This window comes from Rutilus rutilus (genome assembly GCF_951802725.1).
Source record: "Rutilus rutilus genome assembly, chromosome: 5".
Taxonomy (NCBI): domain Eukaryota; kingdom Metazoa; phylum Chordata; class Actinopteri; order Cypriniformes; family Leuciscidae; genus Rutilus; species Rutilus rutilus.
The window spans coordinates 8,451,847-8,465,757 of NC_140213.1; the positions used below are offsets into that span (position 1 = coordinate 8,451,847).

Genomic DNA, 13,911 nt, shown 5'->3' on the forward strand with positions numbered 1-13,911 from the left:
GTTAATAATAATAATCCAGTTACTTTACAAAGTTTAAACATAGAAAGTACAAGAAAAACAAACACAATCTAGCCTACATACTTCAGACAAACAATGGACCCTTCATCGACAGCAGCCTAAATGGATTAGCAGGCTACTGAATGTCTGTGTATAGACTATAAAAAGAAAAATGTAGACAAAAAGTTGAAATAATTGTGTCTTTAGAAAGGTTTTTATTTTTAAACATCATTAACTAGACCAAATTTTGTGAATGTAGCCAAAATCATGGTAATAGGGTCATACAACCTTGAAGAGATTGCTTCCGAAAGGATGAAAATGATTTCATGTACAACTTTGTCAGTGTTAATGTCAATGTATTCAGCACTCTGGAACTGGGCTACTTTTATGCCTGCAATATATTATACAGAATTTGTAAAAACAAAGCAGACATGTCGCAAATTGACCTTTTTATTTTATTGACCAGATTTAAAAAATGTGCACACTTCATTCCAATTTTCAAGATTTTTCTTTTAGAATTTGAAAACTTTAAAAATCCTTTGTAAACCTTATATTGTATGGATGTATACTTTAATGAATGTCTTTATTCCTTTACCTTGTTTTCCTGACAGTATAACAGTATATATTATACTGATGTGATTTCACAATTGCATCATAACCAGTGAAGAATGGGGAACCAGTGAATAATCACTATAGCACTTTTGGCATGATTCGGCAGTAGGCATGAACTTAGGCAATCATAGCCATGTTAAAATTCACAACAACAGCACTCTAGTGCATGCCGCATGTAATATTGCTTGTCTTTTTCAACATTTTTATTTTCTATATAATAATGCTTGCATGTAAAACCAAAAATGTTTTTCTAACATGGCGACCTACAATTCTCCACATTTAATAAAATGTGAGGAGGTTAAACAAAGACATAAAACAAGTCAAATAATAAATGTAATATATATATATATATATATATATGTCCATCACGGATGCAGAAAAGTGACAAAAAAATACCGTACATAAATGAAGAAACTATCATACAGTACAAATGCAGACCATCATTCCAAAAATCATTCCATGAATAAAAAAAAATATATATGCAATTTGTTTATCCCACTCTTGATTTTTCTTGTTTCAAGAAGATAAATAAGAAATCTGGAGAAATTAGAGCAAATGGTAAAAATTAACTTAAATTAAAAATATACTGTGTTAATGCATGGATTTTAAGACATCCAGCCAGGGGCCTGTTAACAGACAACTCCACTGAGAGACCGATCTGCGTGTCTGCAGACCCGCCTATCCCAGCCATTTTGTTTCTGCGCCTCTTCGCCATGGCGGAGATGGACGATGGTGATGAGCCGGGTTTAGCGCACACTCACAGCAGTTCTTCTGGATCCAAATCAGGGGGAGATAAGATGTTCTCCCTCAAGAAGTGGAATGCTGTGGCAATGTGGAGTTGGGATGTGGAGTGCGACACTTGCGCTATTTGTCGGGTTCAAGTAATGGGTGAGTGTTTCTCTAGCTAACAGGCTAACGTTACCTGAGGTAGCATTTATGTGACTGTTAGCTGGTTAACCTCAACAGACCATGAATGTAGAAAGTGTTCGCCTGACACACTAGTAACAAATACAACTTGTGAACCGTTAAAAGTGAATGACATACTGCTGCCTAACGTTACACAGACAACATTTGTGGAAATCATAAGTGGTCGTTTAAATGCTGACTCAAACGTTGTAAAGTCGTATTATGCCTCAAATGTTACGATCATGCACGTTAGTTCAATAAAATAAAATAAAAAATGCAAGAAATCCGAGATTCGAAACTTTCTGCAACAGTAATTCTCATCGATCGTTCGAATGAACCACCATCACTGCTCAAAATATGTCGTTTATAGGCAAGGCAAGGCATCGACGCCTTTATGATGCTACAAAAATTGCCACACCTAATGTGCTAACAATATGATGCTGTAACCCGCTGAATCAGATGCTTTGAATATTAAAGCTAACGTTTGATGCTCAGAAATGCTGCATCAAATTCAACTGCAAGTGCATCTGCGCAGACGTCAAAAACCACTTAATCGAACAATGCCCAGAAGACTGCATTGAATGTGCAAAATGCACTTGTCATTGCATTGAACATTCAAATGCGTTTATTAGAAATAAACAATATACCAAAATGCTATCTAGGTAACGTTAGGCAGTTAAGGCTTTGAGACAAACCTGTGTTTGGATTTTACTTGTCCAAGACAAGCAAATGTAGCCTATAGTGCCCACCTCAACCTAATCAAACTATAATTGTACACCGCTTCAAACGGTGACTTCTTCATAAACATGATTTAGATTTAATCTTATTTCTGTTCTAAATGAATATAAAGAACTTGGTATGTTTATGAACTGTGTGTATTTTAAAATGTATTTCAGATGCATGCTTGAGATGCCAGGCAGAAAACAAACAAGAGGACTGCGTTGGTGAGTCAACTGTAACATCACTGCTGGCATACTAATTACCTGCCTAATTAATAAATTACATTAAGCCCCTAGAAGCAGATGGCACCACAGTCCTTTGCCATTACAGTTTGCACTTCACTAATATTCTCTGTCATATTGTATCTCTTTATTTCTCTAATTTTTAATGCACAATAATAATAAAAATGACCTTGTCATTTATCAGATGATTGTATCCAAACTAAGTGACTTACAGAACACTTATTAGTGGCAATCCAACTGAAGCAACCAGTGGTTAAGTACCTTGACCAAGTGCATAATCCATAGTATTCATTTGCGTCATCAAACGCCTCCTCACTGGTAGGTTAGACAACTGGTCAAATCAAAGGACAGTCTCACACTATGATATTTAAAGCAGCAAAGACTTAAAGAGATACTTAACCCAGAACTGAAAATTGTCATCATATATTCACCCTCACATTTTTTTTTCTTCAGTGGAACACAAATAGATATTTTGAGGAATGTCTCAGTGCTTTTTTTTTTTTTTTTACACCATAAAAGTCAGTGCAATCCAAAACATCACCGTCTCTTATTCTGTCTTTCTCTCAGTGGTATGGGGAGAGTGCAACCACTCCTTCCACAACTGCTGCATGTCCCTCTGGGTCAAGCAGAACAATAGATGCCCACTATGCCAACAGGACTGGGTGGTACAGAGGATCGGCAAGTGAGGATTGGAGCTTTGTACCCACATTTCCTCCGTCCACTTTGGCACTTCTCCCCGTAGGGAGACAAGACTGAATATCAGATCATCTCCAGCCGCTGAATGTGTAGGAATACTTATCTGCATGTATGTGACTGTCAAAGTGAAACCATGGACGTAGGCAGAAATCCAGGTGACACTGGTTAGCTTTACCCTTCTGTCACCTCACACAGCATTAACAAGAACCAGCCAGAAGAGCTCCGGGAAACAGCAGATTCACTTGGGTGTTTATGGCATCATGTGTGACATTCTAACTGAAGTTGTACAATGAATGCGTGTTTTAAGTGTGCTAGAAATAAATTTAAAAAAAATAATTAAATGTTTTATTGATGTGTGATACTGATTACTGGATGAGGATTTTTTTCAAAATCATGTTGTAAGTATTTCTGGAGAGCTTTTACGTTTCATATATCGATGGTTGATTAAATTATTATTCATTATTAGTGTACACGGGTCTATAAAACTCCCTCAGTGGGCAGATTTAAAGGAATGGTTCAAAAATGAAAAATGTCATCAATAAACTTAAATATTTATAAAGCTGGCTTGCAGGCAAATTTTACTTTTATATGAGTACTTGCAAAGAGAGACATCTATCTATGAAATATTTTACAGCACAAAACTGAAAAAGAAAAAAAAAAGTCAATGCAACACAGAGACCTCAGTGAAAAAGCATTTTGTAAGTCTTCCGCCAGTACGTCTGCTAATTCTAGTGAAACAATTAGCTCAGGATTTGAGTGCTTATGATTAGTCCGGAACCTATAAGGACAATTTCCAAGACAAAGATTTAGTTACTTGAAATGTGAAGCAGGTTTTTCAGCCAGTGGCACTGTAAACCGTTTGTACTGATATCACCCCTGGTGCATTCTGGGGTTAAGGGCTTTTCTCAAGAGTGCAATCGAGACTAAATTTTATGCACTAAATTGTATTTGGGAAGTTGACATGACATGTTAAGCAGCTAGTGTGACAAGTGTCCTGTATATACAATATGTAATGTTAGATAATGTTAACTTAGACATTGTTTTAGGGAGTTCACATTCAGGTCTGGCAGCATTCTGCTACGTAACACTTGCTTTGGAAATAATCAAGGCTTGCCCAACATATTTTTTTCATTGAATATTATGTATGCAGCCTATACCCATCACTCACAAGAGTTTACAGCTTAGTATAAATCAAGACTGGGTTAAATGTCTATATATTGTTGGCTACTATCTGTTCTCGCTCATAAAAAAAACTAAACAAAACACTTAGTTACTTTTTTACGTTTAGACGTTTACAGGCACAGGTTTATTACTCTACAAAAATCATGTCAAGCATTTGAAGTTTCATTACACTTTTAATTTATAAAAAGAAAAAACTTGCAATCTTAATAAATGCAAGAACTGAAAGGCTGCATCATTATTGTAATATGTCAGCTGTCTGCCAGACAACCCATAGATGCTAACATGGCTGCCAAGAGGACAGATCTTACTATAATGTTTATACCTAATGAACTCTTACTCTCATTCTACTGTCATAATGAGCTCTAAATCTATCCCATGTATGATTCTAAAGTCTTCAGACTCAAAGAACTGAAAACAATGGAGATCTATGAGCTTAAACAGCATCAATAAAATGTAATTGGTGGTAAGCTAAGGCAAGCATCACTAATGTGGCTCATACTTGGGGTTCAGAATTTGAATAGACCTCTAAAAATATTATACTTTCAAACATAAAAAGAGCTATTATTTTACTATCATCTGGCAGGTAATCATGCATCATTAACCCTTGAACGCATACCTTGAGTCTTAAGTGATCAAGGACATTGATAACTACCCTCCTCCTCATTAATTTTTTAAAAGTTAGACATCAACCTTCTTGGTATTCCTTCATTAATTAATTATAAACAACATAAGAAAAAAATCAATTATAAAAGAATTCCTGTTTTCCCAATTCATTTTTTGTAAAAATTGTATAGGGTCTCTAACGACCAGAGTATTTAACAATAATGAATCTTTGATGAAGTGCAATTCACCTTTATTCCAAAAGGTGACAATGTGTGATACACAATGATTAAGTGACATTTCACTCATATTTACTGTAGGCAGAAAACAAAAGAATAGCATGTATCATCAGCACAACTTGAAATGTACTGAAGTGAAGTACTAAAAGTACTGAACGCAATCAAATATTAGTGTCACTGTCACTTGATGGTGGAGCTGGTGAAGAAGCTGTTAGCAATCAAAATATTGATGTTGAAGATGTTGAAAATTATAGTTTTGAGACTATGTTTGAGATTGTGAATATGAGCCAGATGCTGAATGTACTGGGAAATGAGCTCTGGCGAGGACAGTGATGATGGTATAAACAAACATCTGCTCGAACTGAACCTTTCCAAGCTCCAAAAGGTAACAAAATATTCTTTATTTAATTCTTCTGTAATTGTTACTTTAATGTCAGGGGAGTTTTATATTATCGCGAAAGTATAGATCCAAAAGAAGAAACATTTTGGGCAAAATTTTGAGAACCACTGCCTTAAAAACTGGATAGCAACACCCTATAGCATTAAAGCAGCAGAGTTTGCATGGGCAAGCACCACTCACATTTTCTTCAGAAACCCATCAAGTTTTATTTATTTTCTCAAACTTAAAGTTGACAGTAGAGGACTGAGCACTTCAGGCAACAATTGCATTGTCTATTCCTAAGCATAGCACAAAGCCTCTTTAAGTTGGGTACGGCATAAGTTCCTTCCATGAGTAGTATCCATGAATTAGCATACAAAGACACTTACTTAAGAGAAAACCCCTATTGAGGTTTTTAATTCTGACTGAGCAATTACATGAGTGGCACAGGGAAGACTCTGACTTGAGACGCTGAAGCACCATTCTTTTTGACTCATCTGCATATCACAGCTTGCCACTGTGCTGCCTATTATTTCATGTCCTTATTCATTGTTACCTGCAACATCACATAGTTCTTTCACATAGGCCCTTCACTTGCCACAGCCATGTATGACATTGGTGGACTGGACAAACTAGTGGCAAACAGAGCCTATACCTGTAAGCACAGATTCAAGACGACAAGGAGATGAGGAAACAAAGGCGTACCCTAATTCTTCCCCAACTTGAAAAATTGTACAAGGGTGCATGCAGCTATTCCCAAGGACTTCCATGAGGACATCTGTGAGAGGCAGCCCATTGGGAAAACATGCTTCCGACAGTTCCTCTTAGCCTCCAATCCAGAATACCTTGCCGCTGTAGAGTTCCTGGAGGAGCTGAATGACTGGAGGCAGGTGCTAAAGAAAAAGCCAAATTCTGCAAAGCTGACTCCAAAAGTTTCCTGTCTTATCTGACAGAGGACATCGTGGAGAAGTGTAAAGCTGTCTCTGAGAAGGACTTTGAGGAGGTGTTGATGGGGCAGGTAAAAGAAGCCATGCAAGAGTTTCTGAGAGGAAAACCTTTCAATGAGTAACCCGTTCTTTGAGAGATTTGTGCAGTGGAAGGAATTCAAGAAGCAGCCCATCTCTGATAAATACTTCTATGAGTTCAGGACTTTGGGGAAGGGAGGATTTGGAGAAGTGAGTGTTTGCACCTCTCACCCTGTCACAAACAAACAAATCTACAGATGTAAAATATTAAAAGTATGAATTGTTTTAGAAGTTCTCTGTTTTAGCTCCACATTTATAGTATATCATGTCTTATGAATTTTTATTATGAAACTAAATTGCCTTCTATTATCCTTTTGTTAACCTTTAGAGATCATGTGTGTAATTGGATGTTATTATATATTTCGACAGTATTTGAGAGTGACGCAGGGTATTAAATGAGAAACAAATGTTGAAGAGTACATGATTTTATCCATTAGGAATGGATTAGATCGTATCCAGTAGCCTGTGTAGTGATGTCAACAGAAAAGGCAAGTAGTTTTAAATTAGTAATTAAGTAATTTATTACATTTTAATTTTATAACCTATCACTCACATGAGATCGCTGCAAAAGCAAAAGCAAACTACAACGATCCAACTATCCAATCAATTCCTGTTGGACAAATTCAAGTCCTGCCCTACATTTTTCTTTTGTTCAAGAAGAAGTTTCAGTGTGCCAAGGGTTCAATATGTTCAATATGCAGAAACAGCTAAGTAAGCTATTCATAGGCTGATTTCACAGAATATTTAATTACTGAGGTACTATCAAACATTGCTTTATTAGTTTCAGAAGCTGGCATGTCCACTGTCACCACACTTACCTGTGGTGTGAGTTTGGGGTGGAACAATCAGTTATTCCAATTAATGGAAGATGGGGAGAGTGTTCTGGCAATATTTTGCAGATTGCTTCACCTTTAAGACACAACTAAAGACACAATACACAAGGTGAATATCCTTTGATGAACTGTGGAATACATTGGCTGAATCCCAAATGCCAACTGGAATAAAATCCCCAGGAAATAATACTCCTGATACCTTTGTCATAATATTCAGTGCACATAATAAATGTGCATTCAGTGCACAAAATCTAGAATCTAGCCCATCTTTCAATTTCAACAACAGCAATGTTTCTCTTTTAATGTTCTTTTAAATCCCTCTCTCTCTGTACAGGTGTGTGCTTTTCAGGTCAAAAACACGGGTCAGATGTATGCCTGCAAGAAGCTGGACAAGAAACGGCTGAAGAAAAAAGGTGGGGAAAAGATGGCTCTACTGGAGAAACAAATCTTGGAGAAAGTGAACAGCCTGTCTCTGGTGAAGCTGGCCTATGCATTTGACACAAAGACACACCTGTGTCTGGTCATGACTCTGATAAAAGGAGGAGATCTGAAGTACCACATTGGGGAGAATGGCATTGAGATGGAGCAAATCATTCACTACACAGCTCAGATCACCACTGGTATCCTGCACCTACATGCTATGGATATTGTGTACCGTGACATGAAGCCAGAAAACGTCCTACTGGACAGTCAGGGCCAGTGCAGGTTGTCAACTGGGCCTAGCTGTGGAACTACCAACCGGGAAAACTATCTCTCAAAAGGTAAGGACAGGAAGATAAGACAAGCTTTGATGAAGAAAATATTATCTCCCTGGAAAATGTGGGAGGTGTAGGTGTAGACTAGTGGTTAATCTGAGCTGGTAGATGAAAAGTTTGAGGACTGAGCTCCACGTATGTGGGCACCTGAAAAGGTAACTGCTGAGTCATAAAAAGTCCCAATACCCCCAATCATAAATGTGTGGTTACAGCTTTGCAAAGTACTTATTGATACTATAATGCTTAAACATGGCTAGCCAACCCTGTTCCTGGAGACTTCCTTCCTGTAGACTTCAGTTCCAACCCTGCTTCAACAGCCCTGCCTGTCATTTTCTGTCACTCTGAACACATTGATTAACTGGATCAGGTGTGTTTGATTGGGGTTGAAGCTGAACTCCCAGGTAGTTCTCCAGGAGCTGGGTTGGCTATACCTGCGCAAAAGCAATATTTTCCAACCCTGTTCCTGGAGGCATACCCATTATTGAGCAGCAATTTTGAGCAGAATATGAACCAACATCAACTGGCATGGGAGACGTGCACACTAACAAGGACACCAAAGACTGCAGCCACTAGCGTCATTTGCTAGCATGCCAGAGAATTGAGGTTTACTTGCACAGCTCTTACTAGCTGGCCTCCGTTACACCAGCAGTACACTTTTTGGATGTACACATTTCACATCTCATTTATCTGACCCATCTATGAAGTCTCCACTAGCAAACTGATGAGTTGCATCAGATGAGCTTGATTAGAGTTTGAAAATGTGTTAGCTGTATGCAAAAATAACATGTCCACTGAGGTACTTACTTTGCGATGTTCTGTATAGTATGAATGTGTCTAGTATGACTGTAATTCGGACATACTACATTTGTCATGTTGTCATTGTCACATTAAAAAATATTTTTGCCAGGGGTACCATAAAACATTGAATAAGTCTTTGCTAATGCTAATCACAGTATTACCCAAAGCTGGCATCTGGGTTGGCACAGCACACCCTTACAAAGGGTTTGGCTTAAGTCCCTGGAGATACTGGTTAAATGGAAAGAGACTGTTTTTGTGTCTGTTTCAGGAATCTCTTCTGAAATGGGATTTTAGCGAGGATGAAGAAAAGGTCAAAGAGTTTGTACCATTATAGATGGCTTTAAATATGATTTGAAATGCTTTTTCAGGTGGCTTCAAGAAGGCTGAATGGTTTTTCTCATAACCCCTCTTGTTGTCTTTTCCATCGTAGGCTGGCACCAAGGGGTATATGGCGCCAGAGATCCTGAATCGTGAACCATATCGTACGTCAGTGGACTGGTGGGCCTTGGGCTATAGCATCTATGAGATGGTGGCCGGCCGTCTGCCCTTTAGAGATCACAAAGAGAAGTTTACTAAAGAAGAGATGGTAAGGAGAACTCTTAGACGAGTGCAAATTTGAACACGAAAATGTTTATGCCCCCTCCAAGGACATCTTCAGTCTTTTTCTGAAAAAGAACATTGAAGACCGTCTCAGCTGCAAGTAAGTGGCAGCGTTTCTGTGTTTCATGGCAAGAGGACACACTGTTTCCACTCTAGGTCATTATTAGGACATGGTCAGTCCAACTGCCCTCCGCGTGCCAACAGAGGAGCAGAAGCTTTACTCTGTCAGCAAATTTAAGCCAGTGTGGCAGCAAATCGAAGAAACAGGCCGTTTCTGTCAGCCTTTCTCATTGAGAGCAGTGGTTTTGGAGCCGCAGCACTAGGTTTGGATGGAGCAAAGCATGAATGTTAAAACAAAATAGCTTTGAGTTTTTTTGCATTCTGTGGGTGAAGACACCAAAAGATTTAATACCAGCTTCATTGCTCATAGGTTTAAATTACATTTTAACATATAATACTATTCCTTATGTCAGTTGCTGAAACTATTTCAAGCCATTAACATTTTTATTTGAATCCTGTTATTGGAACACTTTCACCCAAAAGTGAAAAATTTGTCATTATTTACTCACCCTTATGGCAGCCCAAATCCAATTATTCCCATTGAACACAGAAGGAGAATTGTTTTAAGAATCTTTATGCAGCTCCTGTCACATCTGTCAAAAATGGCCAAAAACCATAAAATTTAATTAATATAAGTAGTCAATATGACTCATGCGCTGTTGAGTCTTCTGAAGTCATTTCATAGTTTTGAATGAACAGACTGAAATTTAAGTTATTATTCACTGACAATCTTCAGCTCTCAAATCAAACATGGTGCCGACAGATGTGTCGCACCAGATTTAATGTCAATGGGTTTAGATATGTGACACCCTGTATGTATAGTCACAGGAATATATTTTTTTTCTTCATGTATTTGATTTATTTGATTGTGTTTATGATATTGTTTCAATTACTGTTATTATGCTGGACTTGTGATGCGTAATACCCTCAGTGGACAGTAGGGGGAGACAATGTGCTGATCATGTGGGTAACTATGAGTCACGGAGAAGCAGCCGCCATTACAAGAGCGACTCGTTACTGATAACAGCACAACTGTGTCTGTCTCATTGTTTTGCCAAACAGAATTAACTTACTGCAGCACCGCCAGTCGGATAGCGGGCGTACTACAGACACAAGGCGTGCAAAACCCAATGACTTTTTTATGTCATCGACGTCCAACCTGCAGTGTTGGCTCCACTTTTGATTTGATTTGCGACAGAGGGGAAGATTGTCAGTATAAAATGACTTTGGTCTATTTATCACAATGCTGTTGCATGGCTTCAAAAGACCTGTATACTGGGACAGATAGGTGGCTTAGTGGTTTGCGCCTCCGCACCCACAACATAAGTGCTCGAGATCAAAGCCTCTCTGTGTGGAGCTTGAGCAGACTTTAGCTCTAACCCTAATTAAACACACTTGAACCAGCTAATCAAGGTCTTCAGTATTACTAGAAACTTCCAGGCAGGTGTTTTGGAGATAGTTGGAGCTATAGTCTATAGGACAGTGGCCCTCCAGGAGTTGAGTTAGTGCTTTAATATTTTTGGCTAAGAAAACTGTAGGTAAACTTAATGCCACAATCATAAATTTATCCATATATGCCTTATTTCTGACTGTAAACTGTTTTTTTGTTGTTGTTTTTTTTTTGCCCACAGGGATGACCCTCGGAAACATGAGATCTTCAAATCCATCAACAGCCAAGGCTGGAGATAGGAAGGAGATCCTATTTAGATGACCCAAATAGGAAGAAATTGGGGACTGGATGATCATGATGATGAGCAAAAATCCAAATCTTGCACTCTTCTGTGACAAAATAAGAATTTATTGCACAACAAAACAAATGGTTTTATTAACTAATTTAACTAACCCCGAAATATTTTTACAGGTGGTCTCAAAATTTATGACCTAAATGTATATTTTTACAGTCACAGATCTCAGTGACTGATGCTTTACTGATGCATGAACTTTAGCATGTTTCCTGGGGACGTCTTAAACAGTTTGACACGAGACATTATTAGTCGCTTACTTGATATTTATCTGTATGCTCTGAACGACTATGTTTTTTACCATGTCTATACTTTATTTTTTCCTCATATACAGAAGTCTGATCTAAAAGAAACACCTAATGGCCAAATGAAATTCTAAATGTGTTTAAAAAAAATATCTTAATGTCTTTAATGTCTGTGAATTGCTGTGTCAGTTATGATAAGGTCCCTTTAGTAATAAACCGGCCATTAAAACAACACCAGAGCTCAGTGGAAAGTTCTGCCACTGGCTTGCAGTACCGACACGCTTGTCAAACAGACGCCACTTCCAAACACTCTTGAGGATACAGAATCTACTGATTGCTATACGAACAGCAGAGGTCACTGTTCACAATGAGATACTGTTGTATATTAGGCGGGAAAATGACTTAGATGAGCAACTGCACTGATAAACTCATCCATGGTGAAGAAAGTTTATCCATTTCAAAGGAATTCATTTTTTATGTGAGCTGTTAAATATTTTAGCTGTGTTCATAAGTAGATTATCATAAATCCTGTTCTTGTCATGGGGGGATTAAATGAAATACGATGAAGGATGGGGTCAGGCACGGCATGGGAAAGAGGCTTGTGGCTTTGGACAGGGTGCAGATATTTGCCCTTCTCCTCCATGTTCCTGGATGACACCTCAGCTGTGTGATAAACAAGCTCTCCTGAGGCGGGTGGAAATCTCTGGGTGTGGCCCGGCCAGACAGACTCAGACCCACTGCGCTGCACCCTGCACCACATGCTCAAGCGTTTTGTCCCCGGCTAACGGGAACCAACTGAAATAGCCAGTGGTTTCATTAGGAAAACAAGCCTCGTCTGTTTGTATTATGGGCAAAGGTTGACGTTATTAAACGTGAATATTTTTATGCTGCTTTGCTTTTCATCATGCCACAGACTGTTCCGTTATTGGAATGTGTGCCTGAACGTGTTTGGGTCTCTTTTATCCATGCACATGATTATTTTCAAAAATGTATGTGCCCTCATAATCTTTAATCAAAATAACTTTAATCTCTTCACTGATGACGTGTTTACTGACGTGAGTGCGGAATTCATGAGATCATCACAGCCATAGCAAACCACAACGATCCAATGATCCAATTAATTCCTGATGGACAAAATCAAGTGCTGTCCTGCATTTTATTATATTTTGACCACTGAAATAGAAAATGTATCCATTTCAGAAATCTGGTCACCTTGAAGTTGACAAGAACCAAAGTTGCAATAGTCACTATTGTGAAGTATATTTGAGGGAAACAGCTTCTCGAACAATAAATAATATAGGGTGGGACTTGATTTTGACCATCAGGAATTGAGTGAATTGTTGGATGTTGTGATTTGTTATTGCTGTGATTTCATGTGAGTGGCAGGTTGCCCAGCCCTCGCGCCAGTAAACGCATCACCAGAGAAGAGATGTCGCTGCAAAAAGGAGGGTAAGTTCTTTTGATTGAAGATTACACGGGTGCATGGATAAAAATTTTTTTAAAAATTATGTGCACAGATAAATAATTTACAATAAATACTGCAATATTCCATAATTTTATTTTGTCTTTTTGACTTTAAGTTCTTCATGGCTAAAGTGGCGGCATACAATGAAGTAATCAGTGTGACTTGCAGCCTCCTCTGTTGATGAAAACAATCAATAGACGATTGCTCTGGTAACCAGCAGGCTATATTGGTCAGGCTTTTTTGCAGTGTATTCACAGGCTATTTTGAACGTAAAATTTCTACGTAGTCTCAGTAGCCCCAAGGCAAAACATCTGATGCAGGTAGCACACAGAAGTCATAATCTGATTAGTTGAATCCTACAGGATTTCCGGGAAACGTGTCGTGTTCTTCAATGGTCCGTCTGGAAACAAAGTCGTTCTGATGCCAAACCCCCTCATGGAAAAAGAAAGCCGTTGTGTTTACAACTGTGAAAATAAACGCTTATCAGGTTCAACTAAATGCTGGATTTTCAAAAGTACGTGAAGTTCACAGCACCCGATTGTTGCAGTAGACTTTCAGGACGTTCTTGAATGAATTGCAAGCCAGATTTGTAATTGTGGATGCATCGACTTTATATTTTCACACCACTAAACATTACGTTGAACACAGTGAACTGCGATTGGTTGCTTTCCTTGTGTTCAGACATCCTCTTGGGTGGTCCGTGGCCAATGGAAAGCTGCTATGGAGTCTAAAACTTCTGCTGTCAGTCTGAAGGCCTGGCTACGCAAGGCTAATTTCTACATTGCAGACAATGACAGCAGCTGAAGTACAATTGA

The 13,911-nt window shown here is 38.4% G+C and overlaps 2 protein-coding genes across 2 annotated transcripts; both read left to right on the top strand.

The window, feature by feature from the left end:
- Positions 1-1,227: 1,227 nt before the first annotated feature.
- On the top strand, positions 1,228-3,732 carry rnf7 (ring finger protein 7). The gene is made up of 3 exons (XM_084409482.1): positions 1,228-1,497; positions 2,412-2,459; positions 3,045-3,732. The coding sequence occupies exons 1-3, from the start codon at positions 1,323-1,325 to the stop codon at positions 3,161-3,163; spliced, it is 342 nt and encodes a 113-aa protein (XP_084265608.1). The 5' UTR covers positions 1,228-1,322; the 3' UTR covers positions 3,164-3,732.
- A 2,446-nt stretch (positions 3,733-6,178) lies between these two features.
- grk7b (G protein-coupled receptor kinase 7b) lies at positions 6,179-11,386 on the top strand (the record flags this gene model as incomplete). The annotated part of the gene is given in 11 exon segments (XM_084409548.1): positions 6,179-6,232; positions 6,235-6,303; positions 6,305-6,454; positions 6,460-6,638; positions 6,640-6,748; positions 7,766-8,142; positions 8,144-8,192; positions 9,415-9,584; positions 9,586-9,684; positions 11,276-11,313; positions 11,316-11,386. Coding segments are annotated over 11 exon segments (1,365 nt in total).
- Positions 11,387-13,911: the final 2,525 nt, after the last annotated feature.

Bases quoted from the DNA above. Each gene is read 5' to 3' on its own strand.
- rnf7 (XM_084409482.1), top strand. From the start codon at position 1,323: ATGGCGGAGATGGACGATGGTGATGAGCCGGGTTTAGCGCACACTCAC. The intron at 1,498-2,411 runs GTGAGTGTTTCT...AATGTATTTCAG, and splicing joins TTGTCGGGTTCAAGTAATGG to ATGCATGCTTGAGATGCCAG. The intron at 2,460-3,044 runs GTGAGTCAACTG...TCTTTCTCTCAG, and splicing joins CAAACAAGAGGACTGCGTTG to TGGTATGGGGAGAGTGCAAC.